Source organism: Parasteatoda tepidariorum, chromosome 3, assembly GCF_043381705.1.
Source record: "Parasteatoda tepidariorum isolate YZ-2023 chromosome 3, CAS_Ptep_4.0, whole genome shotgun sequence".
Taxonomy (NCBI): Eukaryota; Metazoa; Arthropoda; class Arachnida; order Araneae; family Theridiidae; genus Parasteatoda; species Parasteatoda tepidariorum.
The window spans coordinates 51,190,774-51,208,274 of record NC_092206.1 but is presented as its reverse complement, the minus strand read 5'-3'; the positions used below and the strand labels follow the sequence as shown (position 1 = coordinate 51,208,274).

Here is a 17,501-nt window from a genome sequence, read left to right as displayed (position 1 = left end):
AATGGGAATCGTACGTAATTCCATTCTCTCAAATTTTTAAGAATAAAAATAGAAAAAAGCATGCATTCATGATCACGGATTGGTATGCTATCTCTTGAATGTTACCATTGAACGAAGAGAACGCAAGAAACATTATCTTGAACGCAAGGAACGTTTTCTTATGTGATCAACAAAATTAACGTTATCTTGAACGCGAGAAAAATGCATCTGTCAATTACCCAATGATTTAAATTTTGCGGCAAAATTACAAACATCTAATCACGGGTTCTTTTATTGGATAAAATCAGTTAAAACTCGTTACAATTTATTGAAATTTTCTTTGTTGTGTTTTATCCTCCCCGTATAGACGCATTTTTTTCAGCATATCGTTATTTTTTACAGATCGAATATCGATATCTTCCATTTAATAATAATAAGTCGGTGAAAAAATCACATATACATATCAAAATTTTCTACTTCCAAAAGTTAAATTAGACCTTTACAGAGGTTTATTAGTCGATTTGTTGTGTGGCTACCAAATTTCTTACAATACTAGGGAAAATGTGTTCAACAAATATTTCCTACAATCGGCAAAAACTCAGTATTTTTCTTTGTAAAATTTCTATATAGTTAAAGAACTGATATTTATTTTAAATTTTGTAAACTGAATATTCGATTATTGTTTTTGTGAAATCATATGCCAAAATTGATACTAGATTATTTCCTGAAAGGTGTAAATACAACAACAACTGCACATATTATTTCCATTTCAATCATAAAGAGGAAAACATTGGATTTCAAATAAACGTAAAACTTATTACAATACAATTTATTTTGTTTAAAAAAATTATCTATCTACTTTAATGCGTTTATTGTGTTAAAATTTGTTGTACTAAGTTTTACAATATAACCTAAAAGCTATTCAAAAAAATTTAAATACGCATACTTTTTTTGGAAATAGTAAGAATTTGAATCAGTAAAACTGTTATAATAAAGCACCCACGTTGTTTTAAATTGTTTCAAATAATCCACTACCATTTTTATAAATTTCCTTTCTGTTGCTGAGCAATTGAGAGGAGTTTAAAAAAATCCCCTTTACTGTTGATATTAAAATTTCGTCGTATGATTTCCAAAAAAAAGCAAGAAATATACAACATATAAATTTTATTTGTATCACTGAAATCATACAATCATGGATATAGTTAGTATTATTTTTCCTAAAATAAACCGATTTTCTTTTAAAACTGTAGTTACTACAGAAATCAGATTCTTAGAAACACGTGTTATTAGCATTTAAACGCTCCTACTGTATTAATTAAAATCATGGAGTTTTAAGCACCAGTAAACCAAATAATAATTATTTTATTATACCAAAGATTATTATTATTTGCATAATTAGATAAATATTTGATTAGAATTTTTATGTTCGATATAACTATCTTAATATATTGTATACAGCTTCAAAGGATAAGATATATTAAGATTATTATCTTGTTTATTCAATGCCTTTATTTCCTATTTGTTTTATGTGGTATTGTAAAGTATAAATTTTATATATTTATTGGTGTGGTTATTTTGCAGTGAGATATTTTATCATGTGTTGTTTGATGCTATATGTTTCTATGTTTTTTGCTTTGTTTTTTTTTTTCTTTCTTTTTTTTATTTTTNTTTTTTTTTTTTTTTTTTTTTTTTTTTTTTTTTTTTTTTTTTGAATTTTACGAGTTGCATACTACCTTTCCCATAAAATATTTTCTGAAACGTTTTTTTTTCTTCTCTTTTTCTTGTTTTGTATTCTAATGCTATTGACTTATTTAAATGGTAGATTTAAATTTTAAAAAAGTAGATGTTTTTGAAATAATTTTAGACATTACTATTTTAGTGACTTTTTGGTGATTTTTTCAGAAACTGAATGAATTTTTAGATTAGATATTTTTTTAAATATCAATATTGCGATGACATTTACCATTGCTCCAGATAATTTTGAAAAACCTTAACGAAGAAATTTTTTTTTGGAAATACCATCTTCAATTACTCTTTTTTATCTATAGATTTTGAATTTTATCATCTACGAACTTAAAATAAATAAAATAACAAAATTACGTCACAAATTTAAGTTTTATTTTTTTTATAAATACTTACCTAGAGAAAATAGAAAATATTCTATTCATTTAAGCAGTAGATATGCAATTTGCATTTTTATTATATCTTGGAACTAAAATTATCTGGAGTAATTTTATCCGTGTATTTTGTGTAATTTTGGCTTGCAAATGGAAAAAAAAAGATTTGGACGAAAGATTATTTTTTATTTCTTTTGCAGACCAGACGAAAAATTTGCACATATCTTTTTTCCCCTACATTGAATGTTTTTGATACTTTTTCTTGTTTTTTCTTTGCACCTACAGGATGAAAAGAATCAAATTATAATATCAAACATTTGGTTAAATCTGGTAAGTTTTTTCATTCTAAAACGTGAAAAACACACAAAACGAAGAACCAAATTTTTAGTCAAATGCGAAAGAACCAAAACCTAATCCTCAACTGCTCTCACTATTACATGTCAGCAATGTGTAAGAAGGAATATATTTTGCCTTTATTAACAACAACTCAAAATAATTAAACTTAGAATCGTTTGTTTTAATTACTGAAAATCAAACTTTATTCTTTGAATAAAGTGAAAACAATCCCAACCGTATTAGTAAACTACATCAATTACGGTTATGAAAGAAAAATATGAGATTAAATTTATATTAATGTCAAAAAATATTTTTATACTGGAGGTTTGGCAGGCCACACACCGAGGAAGCAAGCGATAAAAAAAAGGCATACACGTGACGAATTCCTATACTTTTGCATTAGGATGCGCAGAGGGAATTTGCGCATTCTATTGCAAAAGTATGAGAACCTGCCTCTCGTATGCCTCTTTCTTGCCACTTGCTTCCTCAGTGTGTCCCCTGCCTAAGATTTAAGTCTATATTTCACCACATAATCGAAATTTATTTCAAAAACTAACTTTACACACGTAATATACTTTAAAACTAGATTAATACTAGAATTATAGTCAAAATATGACCTTACTTTTACATAAGGCAAAATATGTCCTTATTGCACATTGCTAGTCTCTAGAACCAGCTATTACTTTAGTTTCTCTCCTATTGAGACCCGATATTCCACTCTCCCTGTTTATTTATAATTTTTGCGTACCCTGTTTTCAGGCCTGCACAAGAGCAACTGTGTGCTTGATTTAAAAAGTTTGTGTGTTTGGAATGATTCTCTATTTTATATTCTTTTTTTCGTTTCCCCTCTTATAGGACGAAAAGAACCAACAAATTATTTCAAATATCTGGTTAAAATTGGTAAGTTTGAAATGATACGATACGTCAGCTCAATTCAGAGGATAAAAAAAGTTGAACATTCGGAAAGTTTTTTTTAAAGAATAAAAATCGAAAAAGCTTTAAACAGTTTTAATGAAATGGTAGCTATCTATGAAATTTGTTGATTTAATTGTTAACACAAATTTAAAACTAATTCAACTTAATTTATCCTCTTGCCAAGCCTAATCCGGCCCTATCGTTATCAAATGCATGGTGGCATCCTAGTTTATTTTAGCCTCTTGCAAACCAGCTGATTTCGAACAAAAAAAAATTTTAATTCTATAGACTTTGACAAAAAGCTGGGTGGTTTTTTATACCGGTATTTGGCATGAAAATAAATTGCATGTGAAGGGCCATATAAAGGCAATTAAACAAGGCTGAGGTTGCTAACATTATAGCTTCTAAAAAGCATCGCTTAGAGTTTATTATACTAAATTTAGAGAGATTCAAATCAATTTACAGCATTAAACAAATTACTGGCATCTTCACTTTAAAAAAATTAGGAATGTAGACTACTAATTAATGCATGGATTATATTAAAACTGTAGAAGCGAAATAGAGATTTTGCATGAGAATTTAATTAACTAATAAATTTCACAACATACGACAGGTATTATGACGTGGAACTATCAGCAATTTCATTAGAGAAAATAGATGCATACAATATCAACGCATGCAACACACCTTAATAAGATTAACTTAGATTGAACTATAGTAGTCTGTCACGTATTCATTTAAATTCATTTGTTTTAGTTTAACTGCAATTTCATATACATTTTTTTAATTCGAATTCTTTATCATATTTTAACTGAATTGAATCGAATGTAGATTTTAATGGAACAAGATTCACAAAAAGAGAAATAGCATATTTTAAATCAAACCCGAACAGATTAACACACTTTTTTCTGGTATACATATTTTTGGTACATTTGCCAAACAAACTACCAAAATATAGCAATTGGAAGGAATTTCAAGTGTTTACTTGCTTCAAATAACACGATATAAGTAATTAATTAACTTTTTTAATTATGTTTTCGTCATTATGTATATGGATGTTGAAACTAAGGGATGTATTATATCTCCTAAATAAGAGTTGATTAAATGCTTGTACTTGAGTGAAGAAAGTAATGTTTATATAATTTAATAAAGGGATTAAATACTAAACAATACTAATATAGAAGACAACATATGTTCCTTGTCTTTCTCCTGCAATCAACGGACAGTTTTAAGTGCAATTATAATGAATTTAAGAATTTTTTTTAACTGCTTCCTTATGGTTATAAGAAACTTTGTTTGAAATTCTAAAGCATTTCAATCACAATAAATATTTATAGACAATAAGCGCTGCTAATTCTCGTTGAAATTTTCAAAGCATTCTTTTATAGTGACTTTGGAAGCCATTTAAAAATAAATAGAACTTATAACTTATTCTGCGATATCAATTGTGTAATTTAATAGGCGGGTACAATTCACCAGATCTTATCAGAATTTTGTGGCAGTTAAAAAATTTTACAGGTAGCTTTTAGTTTTCTACACTTAAAATACAAAAAAAATTTATATAAGAAAATAATAATAACACCTTCGGCCATTAATACATAGATAAAATAAATTCAGTGATTTTGTCGATAAATATTTATTAAATTGTAATTAACCCTAATTATAAACTTAATGTGAATCTAAAAACACAATTCTCAGATAAATCCATGCTTTTGATTTAAACACAATCATATCCAAATTATTTCCATGTAAATATTAAAATAGAGCAGAAAAATTTAAAATAATCTAAACATAAATGCATTTCTTACTGTCCAATTTTTCAAATACTTGAATTGCAAATAGAAACAAATTCCCTTTCTAAAGAAAAATGTGAGGCGTAGAACAATTAACTACACACTGAATGCTGCTCTAATCATATCTCATCTACATAATCTGTCAGGAGACCTTAACATTATTCGTTTTAAGCTCTAATTTGCAGAATTAATCTGCTTTATGGAGTGAGGATTACATTTCATTTTTAAAAATAAGCAGCTTAAAAGTTCCTTTACCTCATTTTATAAATTTTCTTCCATAAGTTTTGAGATTTTCTCTGTATCATACATATACTAAGTACGATTAGCCGTTACCATCAGATTTGAACTAAACCTAAGTCACGTGTAGAACGTGAGCTACAAAAAACTGATTTATTTCAGCACAGATACTTTATGTTGCAATCTTAAAGAATGCTCAAACTTATGTTTTGCTCAAATGTAGATAGGCAGAGTATTCCACATGTTTTACTATAACTTCGTACTAGGTATTCAATTGACTTTACTCATATTAGAGTTAACTAGGCAATAAATACAAGAAGAAATAAATTCCGGTAAAATTACCGTACTGTTTAGTAATCACATTTCTAGTAAAATAACCCTACTTCTGGTTAATAAAACCAAACTATAAAATCATTTAGGAAAACCATTCATTTGGGTTCATTTGGCCATACTTTTTGTCTCAGTGTAACTAAACGCGTATCCATATAGTTCTTCTTTTCATTTTGCTATAAAAAATTTTAACTTTATGATATAGGATATGAAAAATTAAATATGCAAAATATCAAAGGGGAATTTTAACAAGAATTCGATGAAAACTTAATAGTAAATTCAAACAGAATGAAATAAAAGTTTATAAGAAAATTGAAACTTATTTAATGGAATTCTTTATAAAATAATTTCTTAAAAGTAAGAAATTCAATGAAACATTTAAGAAATTCAAAGAGGAACATAAGAAATTCATAGAAGAACGTAAGAAATTCATAGAGGAACGTAAGAGATTCATTGAGGAACGTAAGAAATTCAATGAATGCAACGCGTCTAAGGGGAAACATATTAAAATTCAACTAACAACATATGAAATTCTAAGATAAATATAAGAAGTTTAATGGGAAACGTAAGAAGTTCAATAACGAACGTCTAAGAGGAAGCATACGAAAGTCAACTAGCAAGATATGAAATTCTAAGAGAAACGTAATAAGTTTGATGGGAAAAGCAAGAATTTCAGTGGGAAGCGTAATTGATCTTAACCTAATAGTAATCAGCTTCTTACAGATAAACTAGGTATCCCACTAAAATTTTAAAAATTGCGTCCATGTACCAAGATTGGTACAACTCAATTTCTTCCTTGCCACAAGATGGAGTCCTTACCTTTCACCTCATCATTTTATGACACTGCCTGTCGCACAAATCACTCACTTCACTGCTCACCTTTGCATGCTTCACTTCATTATTTTTGTACAAATATATATAACAGTGCCGCATGTACAATCCGCTTATTCATTCATACGCTCACTTTCTACGCTTTCTCTACTTTTTCTCACTTTCTCTGAAACCTGCATGACTTTGAACCTTTAGACCTCATCATCATTCTTAGCAAATTACATTACATGTTCTTTAACTATTGATTTTTAATTATTAAGAATATGCACTCATTCAAAATACGTTGGTACGCCAAGACAGTGACCTAAACTAATGAAACTAGTGTCTATATTTGTTTTGCTTTTTTAAAGAAAACATTGTATTCAAAATTTTACCTTCTTGGAACTTATTTAATCAAATAAAAATACATAATTATATTTTTTTCCTAGAAATTCATGTTTTTAGAACTGAAAAATAAAAAACTGAGATAAATAAGCTATTTCAATGCATAACTTGCTCCGTTTAATAAAAAATGCATGAAAATGTTACCAAATAAAATACAAATAATAAAATACAGCAAACAAATATTACTATATAAATATATAACAAAAAATGCATTGAAATTCTTTTATTTGTCATAGATATATAGAAATATTTAAAGGACTAATAAAGGATAATAATGCATAAATAAAGGACTTAACCTTATTAAATGACATAAATCTAGCGAAATCACGAAATTTTTAATCAGCATTACATACATATAAAGTAAATATTTGAATATTTGTTTACATAATACTTGTATCGTTGTAAATGTAATTTAATCAAATAAAAGTATGAAGCCATTAATATATTTTTCGACACTCATGTTTTTAAAACACAAGAACAAAAAAACTGAGATGAATATAACACCGAAACACATAACTTACTATTCAATGCTAAGTATGTCCAAAAAAAATTTTAGATTTACCACATAGATATCGAAATACTTAAATACAGCATAAATAAATGTCTTAACCTTATTAAACAGTTTAAATCTAGCAAAATCAAAATTTGTTTGAATATTGAAAGGAAAATGTTTTTGTTATTTGTTTATAGTCAACATAACATGCATTTAGAAAAAATATTTGCAAGTATAATATCCTACACACTAACTGTACTCTAAATCTATATTTTGAAAACAAAACTTTTCAGTGGTTACAATTTTAATTGAAATGTTCAAATATGTAAAAAGCTATATTAAATATCGTCAGTCCTAGATAATATAAAGTGTTTATATTTAACAAAGCAAGGTAATAAAATAGACTGAATGTTATCGTCTTTGGCTGACGATCAAAAATACAATAGTAAAGATGTCAGTGATACATGGGTTATTGGAATCTAGGGTTAAGAAATACTGGCAAACTTTGGAAAAAAGCTTTAACTTGTATTCATTTCCACATGATCCTAAACAAAAATATATGTATAAAATAATAAAAATGTCACTTTTTATCTACAATAGAAATATAGCTTGCGTTAACAGCTTTATGATAATTTTATGACTCTTAGACGGTAGTATCCAGTTTTGTTTTAAAATAAATTACATTTCAGTTCAAAATATAAATCATATAAAGCTATATAAATATAGAAAAAAAATTACAATTCAAATTTATTATTCTTTCATAAAAAATCAGTTTTAAAAATTCAAGTGCATGAAGTTTCAGAGATCTATTGCGAAAATTTGTACTCACTGTGTTTGATAAAACAAACGTATTCCCTGTGTACATTTACGTTTAAACAAACGTAAACATATACAGCAAAAAAAAAATTTATCAGAAAAAGGGGTCATCTTTTCTGCTTATTTTAAAACAATTTGAATATTTCTGAATTATTAAAATAAAACTTGGAATATTTTTAAACAGTTGAAAATAAGTATGAGTTTTTATGTAGTGTAAATTAAATAAGATGTAATTTCTTTGATGGATGAATGACGAAATTCAGAACAATCATCGAAACTTTGAGGATATGATTTTAAATCTTCGATTAAAACTCAGAAAAGAGCCGTTCAATAAATGTTCAAAAACATAAAATTACTTTTGTTTTAAATAATTAAACTACCTACGCTTGCTAAACTTAAAAGCATTTGCATTGCATAGACATTTATTACAAGCATTACATTTACGTTACATGGAGATTACAATTAACCCTTTGCTTACGGTGTACTATGCTGTACCATCTCATGTGATCCACATGTTGTACCAGCCGTAAGTGAAAGATTAACATTCAGGTACTAAATACTTTATAACAATTTGCATTCAAAAGAATATTTGCGAAGAAATATTTAACATTTTTTAAAAGTTTCGCTATTACATGGAAATGTTTAAATCCAAATAAGTTTAACCTTCATAAAAATTAATTATTCTAAACCAGATTTCCCTTTTAATTTATCTTTTAAAGCAAATATCCATATAAGTCTCAAAAATGATTGTAAATTCTTAAAACATTGTTCTACAAACTATTTATGGTTTTAAATCATACATAAAAATAAAACTCTATTGTTTGACCAATACTTATTACTTAAAATTAAAACGGAAATGTCAAATGGATCAATGCATTAGTATAAATCATGCGCAACAAGAACTTTTTCTCATATTTAAAATATTTTAGAGAAATAAAAATGCCTTTAGTTAAAGAGGTAGTAATTAGTATATTTCAGTAGTATAATTCAATGTATTTTAATAGTATTACTCAATGTATTTAAATAGTATAATTTAACCTAATTTAAAAAGGTTATATCAGAGAGGCCAACTTGCACCGCTTTGTAAAAGTGTATTTTCCAGTGAGAATGAAATTTAAGTAATTTTGAATTTAGCACATTTCATTTTAAATAATTTCTCCACCACTACATTTCAAAAATTCAAAGTATCCATATGAAATGCAACTTTATTGCCATTATCTTGTGGTGAAACTTTTAAAGAGTAGGCGTAGTTATATTTATGCTGCAAGTTATGCTATTTTGCTTGCCATCAATTAAATGAAGCTTTCGCGGAAAGCGGAGCAATTGGCATCCCTTTTATATAAATTCATTTTTAAGATTTTCAAAAGAAAAAATAATTTTGTATCAAATTTATATTCTAGTATTAGAAATTGTATTATATTAGAAATTATATTATATTTGAAATTACATTATATTGATATTATAATCAACTGTATTCTAGTATTAGCAATTATATTAGATGTATATTAGAAAGCAAACAAGTCTTATGCTGTGGTTGTATCTAAGAAAACATTTCGGAAATAGCTGAAAAATTAGCAATACTATCTTTAAGAATAAATCAGCATGAATATCAAAACAAGCAATGCTTCTTTCATACAGATTTTAACTATAAACAAATAGAAATATTACCCAATAATTTAAATAAAAAATCATATTAATAGGAACATTTTATTTTTTGGGAACACGTTAGAAAAAAATAAGCAATCAATAAAAGATTCAACCAATTTACTTTTTTTAAACTTTTTGCAGATATTCTAACTATTCAACAATAAAAAGATTGCAATAAGGCAGATATAGTTTTTGTGATTTTTCCTCTCATCCTCTCCATTGATTGGATTTAGAAAAGTTAATGGATCCATTAGAGAATCCCATTTGTTAGCTAAACTGAGACAAATAGTTGACATGCCTCTGTTAGCTATTATCGTTGACAACAAAATAAGTTAAATATAAGGAATGTCAAAAGCTTTTCAATTTCCAAATAATTAAACTAAAACTGAAGAATGGAATCAGTTAAAAATTATAAATATAATTATAATGTTAAATTACTAACATTATTATTTATTCTTAGTGTTATTATTTATTAGAAATGATTGAATCAATTGCTAACTATCCAGATTGTATTTATTTCATCTTAACAGTTAAAACCGTGGAAAATTAGATATTGTTTTATTTTAAAATGTTAACTTTTATGTAGTATACCTGCACTTATGTGCAAAAAAAAAAGAAAACTAACTCAATTTGGACAATAGCTCAAGATATGGTGAACTGAAGTGAAATTTTATATAAAAATACATTAGCAAAAATTAAAGATTAATCTATTAAGAGTTTAACTCAAGATCTTTAGTTTATATGCATCTCAACAGCATCGTCCGAAACAATGTAGCAAGACGGCATTTGCTTAGGGTTAAAAATGCGGGATACAAACACCTCTATTGGCAGGTCTTGAAACGAACTTTCATTTTATTTTTAAACTTAACAAATTTTTAGGACAGTAAATGGAAGTTCTTGAAGTAATATATCCCCCTTTCCGTCCTTGCAGCTTTCGGCCTCAGGAGATTGTTTTAGTGATCTTCAATGGTGTTTAAGAGAGTATGCATTTTCGATGAGATGAATGTCAAACACAACTCGCTATATATATTATATATACTATATGCTATATATACTGTAATATTTTTGTCTTCAATATGTTCTTCCATTCTAACCCAGTTTGGACGAGACGTTTGTTTTCATAAATAAAAATGAATTGAGGAACGACGCTACCTCTTAACAATTCTACATAATATCTAAGATCTTATCACATTCATAATACCATAATATTAATTTTACATAATAGATTATTAGATATCAGGTCTAATATCTTTTTGTCTATAAGGGATTTGGAAAATATTAAGATCTAATAGGGATAACTCCGGGAAGTCTGTGTGTCTCCTTGACGAACATACATGTTTGTGAGGACGTGCAGCATTACGCCGACGTGCAACGCAGTACCTCGACCTTCATAATGGTCCTTTTTATGGAAGATGTTGGAGGGTCGTTTATAAATTATTCTCGTGTTTGTGTAACACGTCGAGAATCATTGTTTACTCTTAATCAAGGCTCATCAATGAGAAAATCATAAGGCCATGGCACCTGTGTCCGAGGTTGAAGTTGCCTACACCAGTTTAAGTGGACTCTGCTATGACACGCTAACTTTGTGTTACAGAACACTGACTTCTAGACAGCCTGACTTTCTGGCACAGAACACTAACATCAAAAAACGCTAAATTTCTAGTGCTGAATCGTGACTTCCAGACACGCTGACTTTCGGACACAGAACATTAACACCTAGATATGCTGGCTTTCTGGTACAGAACACCGACTTTTAAACACGCTGTCTTTCTGATACAGACTAGTGACTTCTATAAGCGCTGACTTTCTTGGGCAGAATACTGACTTCTACACACGCTGAAAATCTGACAATAACACTGACTTTGTTGACACTAAGTATGGGAATGAGATGTTAGAGACGTACCCTATTCCAAATACTTGAGCGGCCTGTCGGTGGCCAGTTTATCATTGTTATGAATAAAAACACGATGGTCTGATTTAAGAATATCTTGAAAGCAAAGATATTCCGGAATGGCCAGCTGGATCTCCAGACCTGAATTGCCTAAGTATTTCTTAAATGATTTTAAATGAGAAATTAGAGCTCACCATATTTCTCACGCTGCTTGCTAAAGGTGGGTATTTCCCATTTAAAGCTTGTGCTATAGGAGGATTCAAAAACAAATTTTAGAAAATCCGAATTATCTGGAAGAATAGTTTTCTTGATCAAGCAAAAACAAATATTCTGAACTAAAAAAATTAAATATTATGAATTTTTAAATAATTTTATGGAATAAAATGTTATGGAACGTTTATTGCTTAACGCAACTATCTGTTTCAATTGCAACAATTTAAGTTACTGCAGTAATATTTATTATAAATTGAGGGTAGGAAGTTTCTCTTTCCAAACTAATAAATAATATGTTCATTCCTTCTTTTTCAAGATCATTTTTAATGTTAAAAGCATAATCATTTTTATAAAAGCAACGTTTAGTAAAACTAATCACTAAATATATACTAAAAGCTCAGACAATAAAAATGAAACCTTGCAAGTACTTAGCATTTAAATTCTAAAAAAAGTACTTTACGTAATTACATATTATTTGTTCTTTTTTTTCTAAGAAGGAAATATAACATAATTATTTTAAAGCAAACTGTTAGAAAAGTAATTTATTGTCTTTCGGAGAGTTTCGTAAGGAATTTCGAATATTATGTTACATCCATATCAATGTTGAAACAAACTTTATCTTACTGTATTTACTTAACTTAAACTAGATATTTTATTTACGTTCTATCAATTTTAAAGTAATATTTTGTTTTTATCTTCTTACGTAGAATGTAATTAAAAATAACACATTTAAAAATAGCATTTTAAATAGTATTTCATACATTTTTTCCTACAAACTAAACTTTTAATAAGATAGTTTGAATAAAAAAATATTGTTTCGGAAGTGACATTCCGATTTTCATTAAAATATTTTTCTCCAAAAAGAATTCTATATTTTAATTTGCTATGTTTGTGGTAAAATTAAACGATTTAGTTTAATATTTACATGTTTGCAATTTCTGTCACCATTTTTAGTTCATTTGACAGAAGAGGTAGAGCTGACAGCAGAGGTTCACATAAGCCAACTTTATCTACTAAAAAAGATATAAATAAAGAAAATGTAGCAAAATACAATTAGGAATTAATATTTAGGTCAAAAAAGTGATGAAAGTGTTTACCATTTGTAATAATAAATCAGTCAACATGTATAATTTAAAACCACAGAACAGAAATTCGGAAATAAGTTAGTTCATTTCCAAAGTTTGATAATAACTATAAGTTTTTAATAGAGTTTTAGAGGATTTAGTTATGGAGGTATCAAAAAGATGCCTATAATTAAAGGAAATGAGATAATTACTAAGTTATTTAAATTAGTTTGACACTTTGTAATCAAGTAAAGCATGCTATTAGATAGTACAAAATATTTAAAACTATATTCATCTACATGCAGAAGACGAAAGATTTTTCAATAGGTCACATAGAAAGCAAGGATAAAATTGTTATTCTCGCAACATTTTTTTTTACCCCAGTATTAAAATGTAAACAATTTTATATCAAAATCAAGTTACATATTTACGTTCACTTTATAGCTCTTAAAATATTTACTTATCATCGTTTATGAAAAGCAAATTAATTATTTAATTTCAAGTACTATATTATTTAATTCAATTTCAAGAATTTTTAATAGCAATTCAAAATATGTATTATATTTAAGTATTAACTAGTTAGGTTATCATTTAGTTGATAATGTCAGTAAAATATTTTAAATGATTATTTATACTAACTTCGTTAGTTATTTTTCCCTCAATGGCTTATATTTGAAGAAAAGAAAGAAAATTGATAGTAAAAAAGTTAATAAATCATTGGTTACAAACAATACACTTTTATGTATTATAAAAAATATTAAATAAAATAATTTAAAATATCGATATACAATATTTTAAAAATAACTTAATTATTAAAAGAGCAAAGAGCTTGTAAAATTTTTAAAAATTAGAAACTTTACTTTTTATGTTTTTAATAATTTTAATGCATTTGTTATCTTTGTTTTTTTAGTTAAAATTTTGAATATTTGACACTTTATAATGGGTTTAAAAACGGTTTATTACATTGATTGAATATAAAATTTTACTAAAAGATCACCTCTTAAGTTAACATTGAAAAGAGTGTACAAAACAATTTTAAAAAATGCTCACTCATAAGATAAATCTTCTTTTCCGAAAAATAATGCTTGCTCTTTCGAACTGATTGATTTTGAAAAGAATGGATAATACAAATAAATAAACATCACTTTAATAAATATTTACGTAATATGGATTAAAATTGCTCAGATTTCTAAACATGTTTCAAAATAAATTTCGTTTACTTCAGAAAATATGCGTAGTCTGATCATTAAAATCAATTATTTTTCATTATTCGAACATATATGGTTTTGTTTAACGTTCAGTTTAAAGTTACACTTATATACAAGTAGCTCAACTTCTATGGAAATTTAATTCTCCCATCACAACCTACAACCTCACATTACATATCCAACTTACAATGAAATGTAACAAAATGTTTGTGAAATATTCTATTACTTATATTGTTAACAGTACAGATAGCTTAAATTAATTTTCAACTACATTATACCTCAGCTGTTCGATTTCAAAATGAAAATTCATTTTAAAACTCAGACATATCTTTAGAAAACTCAACGCAATTAGGTTTCAAACAAACACCCCATTTCATAGTTTTAAATGAAATCTTAAAATTGGAATTTTCTTGATTATTTTAGTGTGGAAAAAACATATATTGAAATACGTTTAAATTTGTATCAGTTGAATTTGTTTATGATAAATATTTTATTTATAATACTATAAATCTAAATAAGTTTTTGATTATACATATTTTTATCTTTTAAAATTTTTAATTAAAAAAATAATAACATTCAATCTGTAGCAATAATGAAATACTTTTTGTAATTTCAAATGAGAGTTATAACTAAAAATATACAGTTACAAATAATAATATTTTTAAACTTTAGTCTCATTTGTAACTGATTAAAAACACATATATTATAATTGTATAATTAATTATTTTATTTCATATCAAGACAAATCATCTAAGATAAAAAACACATCCCAAAAAGAATTGCAAATTGCTATGGATGCATTAAATGATATAATTAGTTTCCATTATTATCAAGAATTCATATTTTGAATGAGTGATTCATATTCACTGTATTTGTGTGCTATTTTTTTAACTAAAGTTATTTCCTAAAAAGTGTTATTTTAATTATATTCCATCTATACATTTTGCACTTTGGAATGAAGTTAATTAAATACGATACTTTAAGCTTTCTGTGTTTTTTAATATTTTAATACTTTAGAAAATTTCATTGCTGTTTGATTTAAAGTAATGTACAAAATATCTATTTAAATGAAATATATGTGTAAACACAATCAAAATTTACGGTATGTGACTTAAATTGTTGAAATTTTTTTTTTCAATTCTCCTTCTTTTTGCTTACTTGCACAAAAATAATAATATTAATAATAAAAAAATAAACATTAAAAATATTCTACGGGACTCTTCTAGTTCAAATAGTTATTTTAAGTGCTTAGTGAGTAAAAGAAAACATTCATGAACATTAACAGCAAATTATCTAAGATTAGATTTATTAAACATGAGACTGTTATAAGAAATTCTAACCTTCACTATTTAAGCACATATTTTTCCCATTTGTTTATTTGTTTTAAAACGGGCCTTTTTTTTCTCTTCTTCGAGAACACTGCAATTAGTTTTTAAACTTTATTTTAGTTTCAATTTTTGTAACTAAAAAAAAAGCTTAAATAACATTATTAATCTTCACTGCCCTTATAGTCCTTAAATAAACTGCAACTTCGAAGTGCACTAACATATTATATTTTATTATTCAAGCACAAATTAAAACAATAATTCAGAAAAACTATCATCCTTAATTATCTAACAAATGATTTATTCGAACCGAAACATAAATATTGGTTTTTAACCATATAATTTAAAATTCTTAACTTCTAATATTATTGAAAGAAATTATCCCCTTGCTTAAACATTTAAATAAATTAGAATATCAATAAAAGTCATGCTTCCTACTATTTAAATATTTAAAATTTCAAGAAAATTTGAGAAATGTTGCAAACTGGTAAATGGAAAAATAACAAATGCAGGATCATTTTAAAAACACTCGAATTCCCTGGTTAAGTAGTTAGTTTTGGATTTAAAACATTTGCTTACTCGCCCAAGTTCTAAATTAGAATGAAATAGATAAAAATGGACGTCACCAACGATGCATTTTAAACAAGCCTAAAGAAGAATAAGAATATAAGCTTTTGTTTCATTGAATCATTAAAAAATTGCGATTTTAGGTAAAGTTATATTTATTCCAGCTTCAACAACAATTATAAAAGCATTTATAGGAAGAAAAATATTTTTTCTTTAATTTTCTAACAATAAGATAATAAAATACAAACTCTACAATCTTCATTAATAAAAAAAAATAAAAGTGAACTTCTCAAAAATTCAATAAAACGATAAAATAATGTATTTGTAAAAGAAAACAAAATTTATAGATTCAAAACAAGAACTCATTATTTTATTAAAGACGTATTCTGTTTGACATTCAAACAAAATTTTAGTTTTAAAACATATTTATTATTTGTTGTAATCTAATGTAAGGGCATTCAAATTTTACGGTTTTAATAAACATGCATTGTTAAGAAGTTTCCCTCTGAAATTATGGCGAAATAACCGACAGTAGTCTGACCATTTAAGGAATCGTAAAATTTATGGTTAGAAACATTTTTTTTTACCTTCATGGTTTTGAAACCATGTTCTCTGGTTAAAAAAACGAGATATATTATATGATGTGATATAGTTAAAAAAAACATGAATACAAAACTAAAGATTTTGTGACCATTAACAAATAGTATGGTTTCAAAACTCTCAAAATGTAACTTATTTTGACATTGGAGTCAGGTGGAGTTGTATTTAGTCCATTGAGCAATGAAATGAAACTTAATTAGTTTATCTAGTGGCGCCATCTATCGTGAGAGGTGGAGCAAATATTGTGACGTCAACGTTGGGACTCAACCCCGTGTCATGAAATTGACATATTAGTCGCCTCTGCTAAAGTATGTACTTAGCTGCAAAGAATTAAGAAGTTTTCAAAATTCAGGGATAAAATTTTGGTTATTTGACCCTATTAAATGAAAAAAGTCAATAAGCGATTTTCCTTCCTTTCTTTTAATTGACCGTTAAGGTTGAATATGGTAAAATAGTAATTAAAGAAATTGTGTTAAAGAGCCACACTTTCCAAAAAACTTCTAACATATGACAATCCCACAAGGGATTATAAAACTGAAGGGAATGAAATAATTCATTTGAATTCCATTCTCTAGATTTGAAATTCATTCTTTAAATTTGAATTTCATTCTCTAAATTTGAATTTTATTGTTTAAATTTAAAATTCATTCTACTTTAATTGACTTATTTTGCTATTAGTTTTATGTAGTTATCAATCTGTAACTGCAATAAAATAATATAAAACAATATTGCTTTTTCCTAATGTAAATTTCAAT

The 17,501-nt window shown here is 26.5% G+C and overlaps 1 protein-coding gene across 8 annotated transcripts in view; it reads left to right on the top strand.

Moving 5' to 3' along the window:
* LOC107447394 (neuronal acetylcholine receptor subunit alpha-7-like) overlaps window positions 1-17,501 on the top strand; it is a 375,836-nt gene that overhangs the window by 257,195 nt on the left and 101,140 nt on the right. For 4 of the 8 annotated variants that reach the window (XM_071178635.1, XM_071178633.1, XM_071178632.1 and 1 more), the window contains exon 3: window positions 2,382-2,426. In XM_071178635.1, the coding sequence (XP_071034736.1) occupies window positions 2,382-2,426 (45 nt within the window). Of the gene's footprint in view, window positions 1-2,381; window positions 2,427-3,287; window positions 3,333-17,501 lie in introns of all 8 variants that reach the window. The other 4 variants (XM_071178634.1, XM_043041458.2, XM_043041457.2 and 1 more) reach the window with 1 other exon arrangement.